The sequence below is a fragment of the Oncorhynchus mykiss genome, chromosome 25 (genome assembly GCF_057628025.1).
Source record: "Oncorhynchus mykiss isolate SJ-2025 chromosome 25, ASM5762802v1, whole genome shotgun sequence".
NCBI lineage: Eukaryota > Metazoa > Chordata > Actinopteri > Salmoniformes > Salmonidae > Oncorhynchus > Oncorhynchus mykiss.
The window spans coordinates 16,474,247-16,496,069 of NC_143046.1; the positions used below are offsets into that span (position 1 = coordinate 16,474,247).

The 21,823-nt window shown below is 43.7% G+C and overlaps 1 protein-coding gene across 1 annotated transcript in view; it reads right to left on the reverse strand.

Moving 5' to 3' along the window:
* Positions 1-3,567: 3,567 nt before the first annotated feature.
* The window catches only part of LOC110504648 (monocarboxylate transporter 8), a 33,216-nt gene continuing 14,960 nt past the window's right edge, over positions 3,568-21,823 (reverse strand). The window contains exons 5-8 of the mRNA XM_021583413.3: positions 21,370-21,513; positions 17,813-18,041; positions 11,072-11,326; positions 3,568-10,964 (exon numbers count right to left, since the gene is read on the reverse strand). Coding sequence (XP_021439088.2) covers positions 11,088-11,326; positions 17,813-18,041; positions 21,370-21,513 — 612 coding nt within the window. The 3' untranslated portion in view covers positions 3,568-10,964; positions 11,072-11,087. The remainder of the gene's footprint in view (positions 10,965-11,071; positions 11,327-17,812; positions 18,042-21,369; positions 21,514-21,823) is intronic.

A 21,823-nucleotide genomic window follows, 5' to 3' on the forward strand; every position in this document is an offset into this window, starting at 1 on the left:
GGAAGACAGCAGTGTGTTTGTGAGAGAGGAAGACAGCAGTGTGTGTGTGAGAGAGGAAGACAGCAGTGTGTTTGTGAGAGAGGAAGACAGCAGTGTGTTTGTGAGAGAGGAAGACAGCAGTGTGTTTGTGAGAGAGGAAGACAGCAGTGTGTTTGTGAGAGAGGAAGACAGCAGTGTGTTTGTGAGAGAGGAAGACAGCAGTGTGTTTGTGAGAGAGGAAGACAGTGTGTTTCTGAGAGAGGAAGACAGTGTGTTTGTGAGAGAGGGAGTACAGTGAGCAGTGTGTTTGTGAGAGAGGAAGACAGCAGTGTGTTTGTGAGAGAGGAAGACAGCAGTGTGTTTGTGAGAGAGGAAGACAGCAGTGTGTTTGTGAGAGAGGAAGACAGCAGTGTGTTTGTGAGAGAGGAAGACAGCAGTGTGTTTGTGAGAGAGGAAGACAGCAGTGTGTTTGTGAGAGAGGAAGACAGCAGTGTGTTTGTGAGAGAGGAAGACAGCAGTGTGTTTGTGAGAGAGGAAGACAGCAGTGTGTTTGTGAGAGAGGAAGACAGCAGTGTGTTTGTGAGAGAGGAAGAGAGCAGTGTGTTTGTGAGAGAGGGAGTACAGTGAGCAGTGTGCTTGTGAGAGAGGAAGACAGCAGTGTGTTTGTGGACACTGGGCACATAAATCCTCTCGTTATCAGCGCCTCACTGAGGAAGTTGACCACAAAGCCGTGTTGTTTGGTTTGGATGAGGAGAACAAACAGACAACTCTGCTGGACAAATGTTGGCAAAAACATCCCACGAGGCACAAACTGGTTGAATCAATTGTTTCCACGTTATTTAAACTCCAAAAATCTGTGATGACATTGAATCAATGTGGAAATCTGATTGGATTTGAGAGGGGAAAAAAATCAGCGTAAGGGCATGTATTTTTTTCACCCAATTTTTTACCTAAATCCAATGACATGTCTGGAATTTTGATTGATTTCAAGTCGAATTCACATTAGTTGACAACTCAACCAAATATAGATCCAAACTAGACGTTGAACTGACGTTTGTGCCCAGTGGGATGACAGACAGAAAGTAGCATGTCACACTTCATCCCTGTCCAAACAATAACAGAACACAATCCCTATCACCATAGGAACAGAAACATGTATATTCAGCTGGTTTTCACTCCAATAAAACCTTAATAGGTCTTAATCATACTAGCATCCTGTCCAGGGGATGTACTTGTACATGAAGCTTCCTCACGCTACAGAAACAGGACATAGGCCCTAAGAGGACAGGAGACCGGCCCGTAGGGGCATGTTGGGGCCTTTCTGGTTCAGACAAGGCAGAACTTACTTTACTTAGTCATGTAAGCAATGATGACTGGACTCTGTTTTATATTTGGCAAACCCTCCTCTCTGTGTGTGTAAGTTAGTTTGTAACAACAATACAAATCATGTGACACCATCAAAGGAGCCTTCGTGTCAGATTGGTGTGAGAGAAGTTTCAGAACAGAGAAGCAGTTAGTAGTCCCTGGTGGTATGAGTCACACCTACTATGGAAACACCCATATGATTTCTATTACATCTCTTCCTCCTGGAACCTCAGGCCCCTTGTCCACAGAACAATCATTCCCCTATAAATAAAATGTGCCAAAATCGTAAGTAGATTTCACAATGTGTAAAAACTTTATGGTTATGCAATCTGAGATGATTCCATTGATCTGTGTGTGGTAATACTGTACTATGGCATAGTGGGGTTTTATTTTATTTTTGTGTGCTCCTTTACATAGTGAATATGAAGTGTCATATCTAGGTTGTCCCTAGAAACAATAGGGTTTAGTTGTGTTCAATAGTTCTACAGTATGACTCACTGTGTTCTGAAGGGGAGAAGACGCCCTCTTCTGGAGACACTGTGCAAGTGCATTACTTAGCTACTGTTCGGTCCCTACAGGCCAACCAAGCAACCTATCCTTCCTACAAGAGCCATCTTGTAGCCCCTTCCCCATTCACACACAGGAGAAAGCAGATAGTAACAGAAAACCATCTGTGCAACATTTTGGCAACAACCCCCGTGTCCAGCCACACAGTCCCCTGCTCCCCAACACTGTACTTAAAACTAATTCCCTCAAACTAATTATCCACCCATCCATCCATCCATCCATCCATCCCAGGCCAGGCTCAGACCTGCTTAGCCTGAATGTAGCCACCAGAGAGGGGTGCAACAGGGTAGTACAACATGCCTGACTGCTGGTAGTTCTAAGACCTCACCAGAATTCTGGTGGTTATTTTCTGGTGCATTCAACGGCGCATGCTCGCTAACTCATTTTTGATTGGCAATTACGGTGATGCGGCCTCTGCAGAAGTCAGCCCATTCAAACGTCTTGCGCTTCGCTTAGCAGCGCACTGAGCGCAGTTGAGAAGTTGTCAAGGAAGTGAGTTTGTGTTTAAACAAGACCTCACACCATCACCTACCGTCAACCAATCATGTCAATGCACAGCTATTAGGAGTCCTCCACATGCGTCACCGACCGCCATATGGAGCCTCTGACCACATTTTTGGATCAATCATAAATTGTATTTCAGTGAGTAAAGTGGGTCAAATGGGAGAGCGGGAGCAGAGGGAGAGTCTACATTCCAAATGGCACCCTTTTCCCTATGTAGTGTACCCTATTTATTATGTGTAGTGCACCCTAACGGCTCTGTTCAAAAGTAGGGCACAATAACAGACAATTTATGCTTGATACGAAAATGTGGTCAGAGGCGCCATATGGATGGTGTTGCACAATCGCGGAGTCTCTGGAGGCATGCAGAGGCCACATTGAGTTCCATACTGAATCGCTGTATAAACACAAACTCACTTCCTTGACAACTTCCTTCACAACAGATCTGCGCTGCTCTGCGAAGCGCAAGAAGTATGAATGCCCTTATTTCTGCAGAGCCCATATCACCGTGAATGCTGCACTGCCAATGCAGATGTGAGATTGACCGTATAGCGATTTTAAAGGGAATAGGGTACACTACATAGGGAATAGGGTACACTACATAGGGAATAGGGTACACTACATAGGGAATAGGGTGCCATTTGGGATGTAACCAACAGCTTGACACTTGGCTGCACTGATCCGGGGTCATGGAAATATGTCGCAGTCAGGGCACGGATAACAGGCATCATTTAATTTCTCCCTGAGTCATACTGAGACTGAGCTAACAGAACATCACATCATTTAACATCACATAACACATTTACGGTAATCATAGCTACTGTCAGACATAACTAAACCATGTTCATATGCAAATATGGAAGTTAGTCAGAGGGCTAAAATATACACTGTTTCCCAATTAGTCAGACATAATATCACATAGTTTAAACTATAGCATATAGAAATATGCCAGTTAGTCAGAGGGCAGTTAACACACACCATGATGCTCAGCCTCAGTGCATTTTGCAATGAGTCATACTGTGTCTCACACACACACACACACACACACACACACACACACACTTACTAGAAGTATGTTATTTCCAGAGACATACAGTATAATGCTGTGGATGGCATTACTCAGCTGGCCAGAGAAAACTCATGCAGTTCCCATCATTTTACACGATAACAAACTGTGTTTTATTACAGATCCGAAATAACTTGACATGTATCTAGCAGCATCTTCATTTCAAATCTTGTGGTTCCAATTGTTAGAACATTTCTGGAAAAAATACAATGGAAAATATACATATCTGAAAAGTTGAGGTTCAGGAAGAGATTGGTGACAGTTGGTAGGAAATCTGAGGTGAGAGTTGTGATGAAAATAACAGCAGAAACATTGTGCAAGAGATGAGATAAAATATTAAACAAGAGCAGCACAGTCATGTACAGTCTATGAGTGACACCGTCAGGGGGGTGTACAGTCTACGGGTTACACAGTCGGGGTGATGTACAGTCTACGGGTTATACGGCAAAAGCTAAAAGAAGAAGAAACTAGGTAGGTGTGGTCAGAAGTATGCAGATGTGGGATACGTCCCAAATGGCTCTCTATTCCCTATATAGTGTGTTTGTTTTTTTACCAGGATCCATAGGGCTCTGGTCAAAAGTAGTCCGCTATAAAGGGAATTAGGGCTCCATTTGGGACAGACCCTTGGTGTACACCAGCCCAAGGACGTAATAAAAAGAGGACTGTAATTTGACCTTATCTAACAGCCCTGTCTAACACACACTGGGCTGGATCAGACTAAAAAATGACATTGTTTGGGAGAAAAGTCCCAAAAGATCACCGGGGTTCAGAATGCTATGGCTGCTATGGGGTGAGATACAATTAAAATACCAACAATATTAGGAAACAAAATGTAATAATGTAGTTATTTAAGCCGTGTACATATGAAGATGTATAATGAGATTCTACTCTCATTGAGTACATGCAAGCCTATGTGACCCTATCTGTGACCGTTCCTTGAACTGGTACTGGGCCTAAAGATTTCAGGTGCAATATGCACTAGTGCCCACTCAGAAAACACTGCAGAGACAACAGGACTTTGACTAACCAAACAGTGTTTAAGCAAACAACACCATGAAGGCTGCATGTTTCACTGTCAGTCATTAACCACTCCTGTCCAAATATGTCTCAGCGGTTAAACATCTAATATCTCAATAGCTGATCTCATCAAAACAGAAACAGAATAATGACCAGAGCCAAACTAAACAAGATAATGAACAAAAGTACATCTTGTAGTGTTTGATTACTCATCTACAGTATAAGAATAAGGATGCTTGATGAGCCAACAGCACTCACAATGGTTCAATCTGGTTTAAACCAGGCTATATCCAGCAAGCTCTCTGACCAACTATAGGAGAATGATCTAAATAAATCATCAAAAATGACATATTGTATTGCAGCTTGCATGATCAAACAAGGTTTCCTCTTTCCATCTATCCTAAGGATGATAATGCACGGTGAGCTAGCGGGCTCTCCGGCCAGATGTAGGAGATATAGGAGCAGCATGGCGGTGAGATCAACAGAAGAGAGAACAGACGGAGGAACTTAATGAGGTAGAGATAACTTGTCCACTCAGTCTGCAGCCTTAATGGAGGCTAGGACCATAGGGATAAAAGCTATATTATATGGCAGGTACTGAACTGTCAGAGGGAATGAATGACATTTGGAGAAGCAGGAAGGAAAAATAAAGAGTTTAAAAAGTATGGGTCACAGCCAGATGGGCGAGAAGGAAGGTACATCTCATATACACATACAGGTCTGACCAGAGCATCTAGTAAAGCAACAATAATGAGTATTAATAACTGGAGTTTTTGGGAAGATGTTGGCAGTATGTGAAGCTCTGTGGCTCTGAAACTAACAACTGGTATAAAAAACTACTACAAGCAACCATTTCATTTCACTTGGAAGTATGATGTCATAATTTGAAGAATGCCAACATATTTAACTAGATTACTGAGGTATTGACGTCTTTGTCCTCTCTCCGTTTCCCTCTCTGTCCTACCATTAGGTCTAGGCTGTGTCCCAAATGTCACTCTATTCCCTTTATAGTGTGGTACTTTTGACCACAGGGAATGGGGTGCCATTCGGAAGACTCATATTCAAACCTTCTGTCGTGCGTAAAATGTAGTCTCATGTAGGTAAAGTGATCCGTTTAAAATGTATGAAATGTAACAGCAACTGCAATTTATTGTATTTCACTACTAGGGTGAAAATCTCCATGAGACAGTATCTGGTTATTACCGTGATGACGCATGAACCCAACAACCAGTATGTTGTCATCTGAAGATAAGAAGCAGCAAACTCATCAACAAAGAGTCATCAGTTTGATGTGGACCAATGGGAATCAAGCTAAAAAAAGGACCTAGCCAATGAGTGCATGCATGTAATATCAATCGTTCTCTGGTCTGTGGACCAATGCCCAAACACACACAGCAAAAACTATGGCCTTTCGATTCAAAATTAAGCTCAATGCACTTCATGTAGATTTGGATTGTTTGCAAAAAACCTGGCAGACTAAAAGGTTATTTTTCTTTTCTTTCCAATTTTCACTTAGTCATATATTGACGCTAATGGGAGTCTGAAAGTGGATGTTAGGATTCACCCCCATAGGAATAACAAGATCCAAATGCCATTGTAAGAGACAGATCGTAAAAACAAATTTAAAAAAACATTTAGAAACTTAAAAACAACATAAACAAATCTGCAGAGTAAATAAAACATTGGCAAAACTTCTCAGAGGTGTGTTTACTTTAAAGTATCCACACTTGTGTATGAAAACGATGTGATTGACTTAAAGTCTTAGAAATGTGACTGTTAAAAAAATGGATTTAAGGCTCTAAAGTCAGAAGCCGGTAAATAATGTTCTGTTTGGTCTGGTACTCTCTATCCGTAGCTCCGCCATGGCACAGGTTACATATGGAAAAACTGCATAAGTACGTACAGTGGAGAGAACAAGTATTTGATACACTGCCGATTTTGCAGGTTTTCCTACTTACAAAGCATGTAGAGGTCTGTCATTTTTATCATAGGTACACTTCAACTGTGAGAGACGGAATCTAAAACAAAAATCCAGAAAATCACATTGTATGATTTTTAAGTAATTCATTTGATCACCTACCAACCAGTAAGAATTCAGGCTCTCACAGACCTGTTCGTTTTTCTTTAAGAAGCCCTCCTGTTCTCCACTCATTACCTGTATTAACTGCACCTGTCCACACACTCAATCAAACAGACTCCAACCTCTCCACAATGGCCAAGACCAGAGAGTTGTGTAAGGAAAACAGGGATAAAATTGTAGACCTGCACAAGGCTGGGATGGGCTACAGGACAATTGGCAAGCAGCTTGGTGAGAAGGCAACAACTGTAGGCAAAATTATTAGAAAATGGAAGAAGTTCAAGATGACGGTCAATCACGCTCGGTCTGGGGCTCCATGCAAGATCTCACCTCGTGGGGCATCAATGATCATGAGGAAGGTAAGGGATCAGCCCAGAACTACACAGCAGGACCTGGTCAATGACCTGAAGAGAGCTGGGACCACAGTCTCAAAGAAAACCATTAGTAACACACTACGCCGTCATGGATTAAAATCCTGCAGCGCACGCAAGGTCCCCCTGCTCAAGCCAGCGCATGTCCAGGCCCGTCTGAAGTTTGCCAATGACCATCTGGATGATCCAGAGGAGGAATGGGAGAAGGTCATGTGGTCTGATGAGACAAAATAGAGCTTTTTGGTCTAAACTCCACTCGCCGTGTTTGGAGGAAGAAGAAGGATGAGTACAACCTCAAGAACACCATCCCAACCGTGAAGCATGGTGGTGGAAACATCATACTTTGGGGATGCTTTTCTGCAAAGGGGACAGGACGACTGCACCGTATTGAGGGGAGGATTGGATGGGGCCATGTATCGCGAGATCTCTGCCAACAATCTCCTTCCCTTAGTAAGAGCATTGAAGATGGGTTGTGGCTGGGTCTTCCAGCATGACAACGACCCAAAACACACAGCCAGGGCAACTAAGGAGTGGCTCCGTAAGAAGCATCTCAAAGTCCTGGAGTGGCCTAGCCAGTCTCCAGACCTGAACCCAATAGAACATCTTTGGAAGGAGCTGAAAGTCCGTATTGTCCAGCAACAGCCCCGAAACCTGAAGGATCTGGAGAAGGTCTGTATGGAGAAGTGGGCCAAAATCCCTGCTGCAGTGTGTGCAAACCTGGTCAAGAACTACAGGAAATGTATGATCTCTGTAATTGCAAACAAAGGTTTCTGTACAAAATATTAAGGTCTGCTTTTCTGATGTATCAAATACTTATGTCATGCAATAAAATGCAAATTAATTAATTAAAAATCATACAATGTGATTTTCTGGATTTTTGTTTTAGATTCCGTCTCTCACAGTTGATAAAAATGACAGACCTCTACATGCTTTGTAAGTAGGAAAACCTGTAAAATCAGCAGTGTATCAAATACTTGTTCTCCCCACTGTATGTGGTTGAGGTGACTTTGTTTTAGTGGCTTTTCCAAGATGGAATCGCCATTGAGACCTATTGTACAATACAAAATTGAAACAGATGTGTTCTTCCTTGATCGATCAGAAACAAAAAAATAATTGAAACTTGCAAAATATAACTGCAATAAGTTATCATAATAACATAAATATTTCAAATGTCCTATATTATGCCCTAGATCTACACTACCGGTCAAAAGTTTTCAAACACCTACTCATTCAAGGCTTTTTCTTTATTTTTACTATTTTATACATTGTAGAATAATAGTGAAGACATCAACACTATGAAATAACACATATGGAATATGAAAAAAAAGTGTTTTCATCATAGGTACACATCAACTATGACAGACAAAATAAGAAAAAAAAATCCAGAAAATCACATTGTAGTATTTTTTATGAATTTATTTGCAAATTATGGTGGAAAATAAGTATTTGGTCACCTACAAACAAGCAAGATTTCTGGCTCTCACAGACCTGTAACTTCTTTAAGAGGCTCCTCTGTCCTCCACTCGTTACCTATATTAATGACACCTGTTTGAACTTGTTATCAGTATAAAAGACACCTGTCCACAACCTCAGTCACACTCCAAACTCCACTATGGCCAAGACCAAAGAGCTGTCAAAGGACACCAGAAACAAAATTGTAGACCTGCACCAGGCTGGGAAGACTGAATCTGCAATAGGTAAGCAGCTTGGTTTGAAGAAATCAACTGTGGGAGCAATTATTAGGAAATGGAAGACATACAAGACCACTGATAATCTCCCTCGATCTGGGGCTCTACGCAAGATCTCACCCCGTGGGGTCAAAATGATCACAAGAACGGTGAGCAAAAATCCCAGAACCACACGGGGGGACCTAGTGAATGACCTGCAGAGAGCTGGGACCAAAGTAACAAAGCCTACCATCAGTAACACACTACGCCACCAGGGACTCAAATCCTGCAGTGCCAGACGTGTCCCCCTGCTTAAGCCAGAACATGTCCAGGCCCATCTGAAGTTTGCTAGAGAGCATTTGGATGATCCAGAAGAAGATTGGGAGAATGTCATATGGTCAGATGAAACCATAATATAACTTTTTGGTAAAAACTCAACTCGTCGTGTTTGGAAGACAAAGAATGCTCAGTTGCATCCAAAGAACACCATACCTACTGTGAAGCATGGGGGTGGAAACATCATGCTTTGGGGCTGTTTTTATGCAAAGGGACCAGGACGACTGATCGTGAGATTTTGAGTGAAAATCTCCTTCCATCAGCAAGGGCATTGAAGATGAAACGTGGCTGGGTCTTTCAGCTTGACAATGATCCCAAACACAACGCCCGGGCAACGAAGGAGTGGCTTCGTAAGAAGCGTTTCAAGGTCCTGGAGTGGCCTAGCCAGTCTCCAGATCTCAACCCCATAGGAAATCTTTGGAGGTAGTTGAAAGTCCATGTTGCCCAGCAACAGCCCCAAAACATCACTGCTCTAGAGGAGATCTGCATGGAGGAATGGGCCAAAATACAAGCAACAGTGTGTGAAAACCTTGTGAAGACTTACAGAAAACGTTTGACCTCATTGCCAACAAAGGGTATATAACAAAGTATTGAGATAAACTTTTGTTATTGACCAAATACTTATTTTCCACCATTTCTTGCAAATAAATTCATTAAAAATCCTACAATGTGATTTTCTGGATTTTTTTATCTCATTTTGTCTGTCATAATTGAAGTGTACCTATGATGAAAATTACAGGCCTCTCTCATCTTTTTAAGTGGGAGAACTTGCACAATTGGTGGCTGACTAAATACTTTTTTGCCCCACTGTAGGTTGGAGTCATTTTTCAACCACACCACAAATTTCTTGATAACAAACTATAGCTTTGGTAAGTCGGTTAGGACATCTACTTTGCGCATGACACAAGTCATTTTTCCAACAATTGTTTACAGACGGATTATCTCACTTATAACTATCACAATTCCAGTGGGACAGAAGTTTACATACACTAAGCTGACTGTGTCAATTGGAGGTGTACCTGTGGATGTATTTCAAGGCCTACCTTCAAGCTGAAATAAATAATTCTCTCTACTATTATTCTGACATTTCACAATCTTAAAATAAAGTAGTGATCCTAACTGACCTAAAACAGGGAATTTTTATTCAGATTAAATGTTAGGAACTGTGAAAAACTTAATTTAAATGTATTTGGCTAAGGTGTATGTAAACTTCTGTATTTTATATTTGAGATTCTTCAAATAGCCACACTTTGCCTTGATGACAGCTTTATACCACATGATTCCATATGTGTTATTTCATAGTTTTGATGTCTTCACTATTATTCTACAATGTAGAAAATAATAAAAAATAAAGAATAATGAGTAGGTGTTCTAAAACTTTTAACCGGTAGTGTATATAATGAAACACCTACAGACAGAAAGAACATAACATTAAATAAAGTGTGAAATGCTTGTGGTCTAGACAGAGAAGTACAAAGTACTTTCTGAATAATCTGAACATACTGAAGCATATTAAAACATTTACATACTCTGATTCCAGACGTAACAGAATTTTAAAAATATTTGTTTTCAGGCGGCCAGCTTTATATGGTACACACTTATTGTGTGAATTCACATTTTGAAGTCTAAAACCATTTTAAATGAGCTGAAAGACACAGGGAACGAGTGCACTGTTTTGGATTGTGTGACACCCAGGTCCTATGATAATGCCAATCGTCTCTCTCTTCGTTCAAGTAGGATAATCAGTGACATGTTCCTCCTTTACTTCAGAGGGGGGAAAAAACTTCTCCCCCTCTTTCCTTAGACCATAGGGATCACTGTAAGGAACGAATGGCGTTCAGAGAGGAGAGGGCTTTCTATAGAAACTGTGTCAGAGGTTGAGAGGTACATCATCAGGTAGTCCATGGTCAGGGGCCGGGGTTCAGGGGGGCAGGGGTTCAGGGGCCGGGGTTCAGGGGCGAGGGGGAAGGGAGGAGGTGCAGGGACGGACATATCTCAAGTGCTGGTGAATAGAATCCCTGAGAGAAAGAAGAAGGAAGAGAAAAATATCAAGTATCTGTGTGTGTGTGTGTGTGTGTGTGTGTGTGTGTGTGTGTGTGTGTGGTGTGTGTGTGTCCTCTCATACCTTTGTGTAGTGCTACTCAGATGTGTGTCTCCACGTCAGTGTACCCAGGCATCATGTTTCCGTTAGAGCAGGCCGCCGGGGGCAGCATATGATCCCTGCTGGGGTCATCTGGCCCCCCATCCTGACCTGCAAAGGCTCTCTGCTGCCGCCGGTGTATCAGGGGCACAAAGAACAGCACAATGCCCCCCACGATGGGAGGACCGCCTGCCAGGTAGAAGGCCACGTTGTAATCACCACAGTAGTCATGCAGGAGTCCTGGGGGACAAGGGAGGGAGAAGTTTCAAGATAGCATCACTGAGCAAATCTCAATTGTATTTCCTTGATTCCTCGTGTCCACTCTCAACGCCTCTATCTCAAAATGAATTGGTGGAGAAGATCTAAGGGAGGAGCTTTTACTTCCGGCGCCGACAGAGATGGCCGCCTCGCTTCGCGTTCCTAGGAAACTATGCAGTTTTTTGTTTTTTTACGTGTTATTTCTTACATTAGTACCCCAGGTCATCTTAGGTTTCATTACATACAGTCGAGAAGAACTACTGAATATAAGATCAGCATCAACTCACCATCAGTACTACCAAGAATATGTTTTTCGCGACGCGGATCCTGTGTTCTGCCTTACAAACAGGACAACTGAGTGGATTCCATGCAGCGACCCCAAAAAAAAACAACTCCGAAAAAGAGGGAAACGAGGCGGTCTTCTGGTCAGACTCCGGAGACGGGCACACCGTGCACCACTCCCTAGCATTCTTCTTGCCAATGTCCAGTCTCTTGACAACAAGGTTGATGAAATCCGAGCAAGGGTAGCATTCCAGAGGGACATCAGAGACTGTAACGTTCTTTGCTTCACGGAAACGTGGCTCACTGGAGAGACTCTATCCGAAGCGGTGCAGCCAACGGGTTTCTCCACACATCGCGCAGACAGAAACAAACAACTTTCTGGTAAGAAGAGGGGCGGGGGCGTATGCCTTATGACTAACGTGACATGGTGTGATGAAAGAAACATACAGGAACTCAAATCCTTCTGTTCACCTGATTTAGAATTCCTCACAATCAAATGTAGACCGCATTATCTACCAAGAGAATTCTCTTCGATTATAATCACAGCCGTATATATCCCCCCCCAAGCAGACACATCGATGGCTCTGAACAAACTTTATTTAACTCTTTGCAAACTGGAAACCATTCATCCGGAGGCTGCATTCATTGTAGCTGGGGATTTTAACAAGGCTAATCTGAAAACAAGACTCCCTAAATTTTATCAGCATATCGATTGCGCAACCAGGGGTGGAAAGACCTTGGATCACTGTTACTCTAACTTCCGCGACGCATATAAGGCCCTGCCCCGCCCCCCTTTCGGAAAAGCTGACCACGACTCCATTTTGTTGATCCCTGCCTACAGACAGAAACTAAAACAAGAGGCTCCCACGCTGAGGTCTGTCCAACGCTGGTCCGACCAAGCTGACTCCACACTCCAAGACTGCTTCCACCACGTGGACTGGGACATGTTTCGTATTGCGTCAGACAACAACATTGACGAATACGCTGATTCGGTGTGTGAGTTCATTAGAACGTGCGTTGAAGATGTCGTTCCCATAGCAACGATTAAAACATTCCCTAACCAGAAACCGTGGATTGATGGCAGCCTTCGCGTGAAACTGAAAGCGCGAACCACTGCTTTTAATCAGGGGAAGGTGTCTGGTAACATGACCGAATACAAACAGTGCAGCTATTCCCTCCGCAAGGCTATCAAACAAGCTAAGCGTCAGTACAGAGACAAAGTAGAATCTCAATTCAACGGCTCAGACACAAGAGGCATGTGGCAGGGTCTACAGTCAATCACGGACTACAGGAAGAAATCCAGCCCAGTCACGGACCAGGATGTCCTGCTCCCAGGCAGACTAAATAACTTTTTTGCCCGCTTTGAGGACAATACAGTGCCACTGACACGGCCTGCAACGAAAACATGCGGTCTCTCCTTCACTGCAGCCGAGGTGAGTAAGACATTTAAACGTGTTAACCCTCGCAAGGCTGCAGGCCCAGACGGCATCCCCAGCCGCGCCCTCAGAGCATGCGCAGACCAGCTGGCCGGTGTGTTTACGGACATATTCAATCAATCCCTAAACCAGTCTGCTGTTCCCACATGCTTCAAGAGGGCCACCATTGTTCCTGTTCCCAAGAAAGCTAAGGTAACTGAGCTAAACGACTACCGCCCCGTAGCACTCACTTCCGTCATCATGAAGTGCTTTGAGAGACTAGTCAAGGACCATATCACCTCCACCCTACCTGACACCCTAGACCCACTCCAATTTGCTTACCACCCAAATAGGTCCACAGACGATGCAATCTCAACCACACTGCACACCGCCCTAACCCATCTGGACAAGAGGAATACCTATGTGAGAATGCTGTTCATTGACTACAGCTCGGCATTCAACACCATAGTACCCTCCAAGCTCGTCATCAAGCTCGAGACCCTGGGTCTCGACCCCGCCCTGTGCAACTGGGTACTGGACTTCCTGACGGGCCGCCCCCAGGTGGTGAGGGTAGGTAACAACATCTCCTCCCCGCTGATCCTCAACACTGGGGCCCCACAAGGGTGCGTTCTGAGCCCTCTCCTGTACTCCCTGTTCACCCACGACTGCGTGGCCACGCACGCCTCCAACTCAATCATCAAGTTTGCGGACGACACAACAGTGGTAGGCTTGATTACCAACAACGACGAGACGGCCTACAGGGAGGAGGTGAGGGCCCTCGGAGTGTGGTGTCAGGAAAATAACCTCACACTCAACGTCAACAAAACTAAGGAGATGATTGTGGACTTCAGGAAACAGCAGAGGGAACACCCCCCTATCCACATCGATGGAACAGTAGTGGAGAGTTTTAAGTTCCTCGGCATACACATCACAGACAAACTGAATTGGTCCACACACACAGACAGCATTGTGAAGAAGGCGCAGCAGCGCCTCTTCAACCTCAGGAGGCTGAAGAAATTCGGCTTGTCACCAAAAGCACTCACAAACTTCTACAGATGCACAATCGAGAGCATCCTGGCGGGCTGTATCACCGCCTGGTACGGCAACTGCTCCGCCCTCAACCGTAAGGCTCTCCAGAGGGTGGTGAGGTCTGCACAACGCATCACCGGGGGCAAACTACCTGCCCTCCAGGACACCTACACCACCCGATGTCACAGGAAGGCCATAAAGATCATCAAGGACATCAACCACCCGAGCCACTGCCTGTTCACCCCACTATCATCCAGAAGGCGAGGTCAGTACAGGTGCATCAAAGCTGGGACCGAGAGACTGAAAAACAGCTTCTATCTCAAGGCCATCAGACTGTTAAACAGCCACCACTAACATTGAGTGGCTGCTGCCAACACACTGACACTGACTCAACTCCAGCCACTTTAATAATGGGAATTGATGGGAAATGATGTAAATATATCACTAGCCACTTTAAACAATGCTACCTTATATAATGTTACTTACCCTACATTATTCATCTCATATGCATACGTATATACTGTACTCTATATCATCGACTGTATCCTTATGTAATACATGTATCACTAGCCACTTTAAACTATGCCACTTTGTTTACATACTCATCTCATTTGTACATACTGTACTCGATACCATCTACTGTATCTTGCCTATGCTGCTCTGTACCATCACTCATTCATATATCCTTATGTACATATTCTTTATCCCCTTACACTGTGTACAAGACAGTAGTTTTGGAATTGTTAGTTAGATTACTTGTTGGTTATTACTGCATTGTCGGAACTAGAAGCACAAGCATTTCGCTACACTCGCATTAACATCTGCTAACCATGTGTATGTGACAAATAAAATTTGATTTGATTTGATTTGATTTGATTTGCTATTCACCCACTATCTTGGTGATTCAAGTTGTTTTACCTGTTTGTTTGTTTTATTCCAGGAACTTGCTCAGAACTTATAATTAACGGTCTTAAAAATGTATAAGAAGCTAAGAAATAGTTTATTATTCTGGAGGGCTGTCAGATGGTACAGCATCAGCAGTCAGGCGCCAGCTAGGGGCATGTCTTTGCTTGATAATTTTTACAGGGTAACCATAGAAACCATGTGTACCACTAAATTGGGGTACATTTTGATAAAACGTTCCTCAGCAAAGTGTGTCTAGTGTATGTCCAGGGTGATGGGCAACACTGGCCAAAATATTCAGTCAGGAGCTAGCTAGCTATGTGGCCCTGCCATAAGCAAGAACTGAAAATGACAGATAATTCCTCCAACATCTGGCACTAAGAAAAGAAAGAAATAAAGAGAGAGAGAGAGAGAGAGATTCAGCCAGGCCTCACAGGACGCAATGTCAATACAGAACACTGAGGCTCTGAGAAGGAGGACGAGCTGGGAGACAGACCCGGGTTTAAATATTATTTAGAATCTTTCAATTACTTAAGTCATGCTTGATTGAGCTTGCCTGGTGTGATTTAATCAATTATCCAGTCTACTAAAGTGTAGTCTGCAAACCCCGCACATCTGGCACTCAAGGCAGACTCAAGCAAAGCTCAAAGTATAAAAAAATATATCTAACACTATTTGAACCCAGGTCTGCCGGGAGGCGAGCAGACAGGCTTATGTCCAGTCTGGGTGCTCCTGCTGCAGACTGACGGGGCATGATTCCTCCTCCTTCTCACTGGGATCTCTGGAGTGTTTTCAGCCAGAGAAAACTATTCTGAATTGTGCAGATAGACATATGACTCCCTATTCAACATGACTGATACTTGTTCTACGTAATACATTTCTATCAGAATCATTGCATCACTCTGAACAGCACCCTGGTGGTCTGAACAGAAATGTGGCGAGTGGCAGTGGAGCCTGAAGAGTGGCAGTAGAGAGTAGCAGAGCCCCATAAATGCAGCCATAATGTCTACAACCCATCGCTAAACTACCCACTATCCGAGACTACTACTCCCGCTGTAACAAATTACCAGCCCTGGAACTCAGCCACTTTACTCAGGGTGAATCCCAAATTTCACCCTATTCCCTATATAGTACACTACATTTGACCAGAGCTCTATGGGTCCTGGTGAAAAATAGTGCACTCTAAAGGGGATAAGGTGCCATTCGGGATGCACACTCACTCTATTTACTCTATAGACCAGCTACATTCAGAACCAAGACCAATGACGTACATAAACGCAGTGAATATACGTATGTATATGGAGGAGACATGTCAGCTCAACGGCATGATAAACACAAAATACATTATTTTAATCCTACCCCATTTATAATTCCATATGGAATGTGGCTCTCCTCAAATGACTTACAGTGCCTTTGGAAATTATTCAGACCCTTTGACATTTTCCATATTTTGCTAGGTTACAGCCTTATTCTAAAATTGACTAAAATGTTTTTTTTTTCCCTAATCAATCTACACACAATAACCCATAATGACAAAGCAAAAACATGATTTTATGATTTTTTTTTTATATATATATATATTTACATATGTATTCAGACCTTTGGCAGCTATTACAGCATCAAGACTTCTTGGGTATGACGCTACAAGCTTGACACGCCTGTGTTTGGAGAGTTTCTCCCATTCTTCTCTGCAGATCCTCTCAAGCTCTGTTAGGTTGGATTGGGAGCGTCGCTGCACAGCTATTTTCAGGTCTTTCCAGAGATGTTCGATCGAGTTCAAGTCCGGGCCACTCAAGGACATTCAGAGACTTGTCCCGAAGCCACTCCTGTGCTGTCTTAGCTGTGTGCTTAGAGTCGTTGTCCTGTTGGAAGGTGAACCTTCGCCCCCAGTTTGAGTCCTGAGCGCTCTGGAGCAGGTGTTTAATCTATCCTGACTAGTTTAACCTCTATCCTGACTAGTCTCCCAGTCCCTCCTGCTAAAAAACATCCCAACAGCATGATGCACCGTTGGGATGGTGCCAGGTTTCCTCTAGAAGCAACGCTTGGCATTCAGGCCAAAGAGTTTCATCTTGGTTTCATCAGACCAGAGAATCTTGTTTCTCATGGTCTAAAGAGTCATTTAGGTGCCTTTTGGCAAACTCCAAGTGGGCTGTCATGTGCCTTTTACTGAGGAGTGGCTTCAGTCTGGCCACTCTACCATAAAGGCCGATTGTTGGAGTGCTGCAGAAATGGTTGTCCTTCTAGAAGGTTCTCCCATCTCCACAGAGGAACTCTTGAGCTCTGTCAGACTGACCATCGGGTTCTTGGTCACCTCCCCAGATTGCTCAGTTTGGTCGGACGGCCAGCTCTAGGAAGAGTCTTGGTGGTTCCAAACCTCTTCCATTTAAGAATGATGGGGGCCACTGTGTTCTTGGGGACCTTCAATGCCGCAGATATTTTTTGGTACCTTAACAAAAACTGTTTTTGCTTTGTCATTGTAGGGTATTGTGTGTAGATTGCTGAGGATGTTTTTTTTTATTTAATCTATTTTAGAATAAGGCTGTAACGTAACAAAATGTAGAAAAAGTCAAGGGGTCTGAATACTTTCCAAAGGCACTATATATGGTACTACTATGCTAGCTCGAGACTTGACTTTTCTCGTTGGGAAGGAATCGGTTCCTGTAGAGGAGAAACTAACCATCTATTTATCACGTTGGCTTCCACTCCCAAGTTGAGGTGATACTCAGCAGCAATTGCCTGTCACATAGAAGTAAACCATCTCTTTATCACCTGCCATTCAAAATGTTTGGAGGTCAGTGTTTAGTAACCAAGGAACCGATATCGGTTCGATAGTACTCACCAGCGATGGGGGGTCCTGCGGTCATGGGCAGGGCCATGAGTCCCAGTAGGTATCCTATAGCCTGCGAGGCCTGCATGGGGCCCACCAGCTCAAAGGCTATAGGAGCCATGATGGTGATGAAGCAGCCATCACACAGCCCTAGGAACACACACACCACAATCAGCCCCTCAAACACCGTGCACTGGGGGATCATCATGGACATCAGCCCCAGCACCATGAACGACACCGACTGGGGGAGAGAAGAGCAGGGACAAAAAACACGCAATAATTAATGCCATTTAGCAGACACTTGAAATAGTGGTGTGGGCGTACATTTCACTTTGGGTGGCATTGTGTAACGTGTCGGAGAGAAGAGTCTTAGGTTAATGTTGTCCAATATCTCTCCAGACTAATACCTTCTCCCTTATACACTCTTTCACTTCATACAGAAACAACAAAGCAACTGACCAACATGGCAAACAACTTGGGTCAAGTCCATGTTAAATACTTTCAACCACTTCAATCAACCATTTTATCAAGCGCAGTGAGTATTTTACTTACACTACCGTTCAAAAGAATGGGGTCACTTAGAAATGTCCTTGTATTTTTTTTTTGGGGGGGGGGGGGGGGGGGGGGGTTACATACACTTAGATTGGAGTCTTTAAAACTCGTTTTCAACCACTCCACAAATCTTTTGTTAACAAACTATAGTTTTGGCAAGTCGGTTAGGTCACCTACTTTGTGCATGACACACGTCATTTTTCCAACAATTGTTACCAGATAGATTATTTCACTAATAATTCACTGTATCACATTTCCAGTGGGTCAGAAGTTTAAATACACTAAAGTTGACTGTGCCTTTAAACAGCTTGGAAAATTCCAGAAAATGATGTTGTGGCTTTAGAAGATTCTGATAGGCTAATTGACATAATTTGAGTCAATAGGAGGTGTACATGTGGATGTATTTCAAGGCCTACCTTCAAACTCAGTGCCTTTTTGCTTGACATCATGAGAAAATCTGGGATGCTGGCCTTCTAGGCAGAGTTGCAAAGAAAAAGCCATATCTCAGACTTGCCAAAAAAAGGAAAGATTAAGATGGGCAAAAGAACACAGACACTGGACAGAGGAACTCTGCCTAGAAGGCCAGCATCCCGGAGTCGCCTCTACACTGTTGACGTTGAGACTGGTGTTTTGTGGGTACTATTTAATGAAGCTGCCAATTGAGGACTTGTGAGGCGTCTGTTTCTCAAACTAGACACCAATGTACTTGCCCTCTTGGTCAGTTGTGCACCGGGGCCTCCCACTCCTCTTTCTATTCTGGTTAGAGCCAGTTTGCGCTGCTCTGTGAAGGGAGTAGTACACAGCGTCGTACCAGATCTTCAGTTTCTTGGAAATTTCTCGCAATGGCCTTCATTTCTCAGAACAAGAATAGACTTACGAGTTTCAGAAGAAAGTTATTTGTTTCTGGCCATTTGGAGCCTGTAATCAAACCCACAAATGCTGATGCTCCAGATACTCAACTAGTCCAAAGAAGGCCAGTTATAATTGCTTCTTTAATCAGGACAACAGTTTTCAGCTGTGCTAACATTATTGCAAGTGTTTTCTAATGATCAATTAGCCTTTTAAAATGATAAACTTGGATTAGCTAACACAACGTGCCATTGGAACACAGGAGTGATGGTTGCTGATAATGGACCTCTGTACACCTATGTAGATATTCCATTAAAAATCAGCCATTTCCAGCTACAATAGTCAGTCATTTACAACATTAACAATGTCTACAGTCGTGGCCAAATGTTTTGAGAATGATACAAATATAAATCTTCACAAAGTTTGCTGCTTCAGTGTCTTTAGATAATTTTGTCAGATGTTACTATGGAATACTGAAGGATAATTACAAGCATTTCATAAGTGTCAAAGGTTTTATTGACAATTACATGAAGTTGATGCAAAGAGTCAATATTTGCAGTGTTGACCCTTTATTTTCAAGACCTCTGCAATCCGCCCTGGCATGCTGTCAATTAACTTCTGGGCCACATCTTGACTGATGGCAGCTCATTCTTGCATAATCAATGCTTGGGACTTTGTCAGAATTTGTGGGTTTTTGTTTGTCCACCCGCCTCTTGAGGTTTGACCACAAGTTCTCAATGGGATTCAGGGCTGGGGAGTTTCCTGGACATAGATATTTTGGGTCCATGTTTTGTTCCCCGAGCCACTTGGTTATCACTTTTTCCTTATGGCAAGGTGCTCCATCATGCTGGAAAAGGCATTGTTCCTGTTCCTGGATGGTTGGGAGAAGTTGCTCTCGGAGGATGTGTTGGTACCATTCTTTATTCATGGTTGTGTTCTTAGGCAAAATTGTGAGTGAGCCCACTCCCTTGGCTGAGAAGCAACCCCACACATGAACGGTCTCAGGATGCTTTACTGTTGGCATATGACACAGGACTGATGGTAGCGCTCACCTTGTCTTCTCCGGACAAGCTTTTTTACGGATGCCCCAAACAATCGGAAAGGTGATTCATCAGAGAAAATGACTTTACCTCAGTCCTCAGCAGTCCAATCCCTGTACCTTTTGCAGAATATCAGTCTGTTCCTGATGTTTTTCCTGGAGAGAAGTGGCTTCTTTGCTGCCCTTCTTGACACCTCACTGTGCGTGCAGATGCACTCACACCTGCCTGCTGCCATTCCTGAGCAAGCTCTGTACTGGTGGTGCCCCGATCCTGCAGCTGAATCAACTTTAGGAGACGATCCTGGCGCTTGCTGGACTTTCTTGGGCGCCCTGAAGCCTTCTTCACAACAATTGAACCGCTTTCCTTGAAGTTCTTGATGATCCGATTAATGGTCGATTTAGGTGCAATCTTACTGGCAGCAATATCCTTGCCTGTGAAGCCCTTTTTGTGCAAAGCAATGATGACGGCACGTGTTTCCTTGCAGGTAACCATGGTTGACAGAGGAAGAGCAATGATTCCAAGCACCACCCTCCTTTTGAAGCTTCCAGTCTGTTATTCGAACTCAATCAGCATGACAGAGTGATCTCCAGCCTTGTCCTCGTCAACACTCACACCTGTGTTAACAAGAGAATAACTGACATGATGTCAGCTGGTCCTTTTGTGGCAGGGCTGAAATGCAGTGGAAATGTTTTTTGGGATTCAATTAATTTGCATGGCAAAGGGGGACTTTGCAATTAATTGCAATTCATCTGATCACTCTTCATAACATTCTGGAGTATATGCAAATTGCCATCATACAAACTGAGGAAGCAGACTTTGTGAAAATGTATATGTGTCATTCTCAAAACTTTAGGCCACAACTGTACATCGTATTTCTGATCAATTTGATATTATTTTAAAGTACAACAAATGGTATTTTCTTTAAAAAACAAGGACATTTCTAAGTGACCCCAAACTTTTGAACGGTATTGTATGTATTTGAAATAGTCATGGATTTGAAGTATTTAGTAACCGTCACCATCCAGAGGAAAAAACCAAGAGGATGTGGCTGACGTGCTTACCCATATTTAAACATCTGAATTGGTTCCAATTAAGCTGACAATTGAATGCCGAAGAGGGTTACCTCACCTGCATCCAGATCTTCTTGGCTCCGGGAATGAGGTCTCCTACTTTCCCGAAGAGGAGGCGTCCCACGCCAGATGAGGCTCCTATACACACCAACAGGATCCACTCCTTCTGGGGCTCCTTGAACTGCTCCTTCACGAAGTTCATCTGGTGGAAAAGAACAAGAGGAATACTTTAAAATGTCCATTGCTTAGGGCCTCCCGAGTGGCGCATTGGTCTAAGGCACTGCATCGCAGTGCTAGCTGTTGGGTTGTGTGGGTTCGAGTCCAGGCTCTGTCGCAGCCGGCCGCGAACGGGAGGCCCATGGGGCGGCGCACAATTGGCCCAGCGTCGTCCGGGTTAGGGAGGGTTTGGCCGGCAGGGATATCCTTGTCTCAACATGCACTAGCGACTCCTGTTGCGGGCCTGGCGCAGTTGGCCAATTGGATACCACGAAATTAGGGAGAAAAAGGGGTGA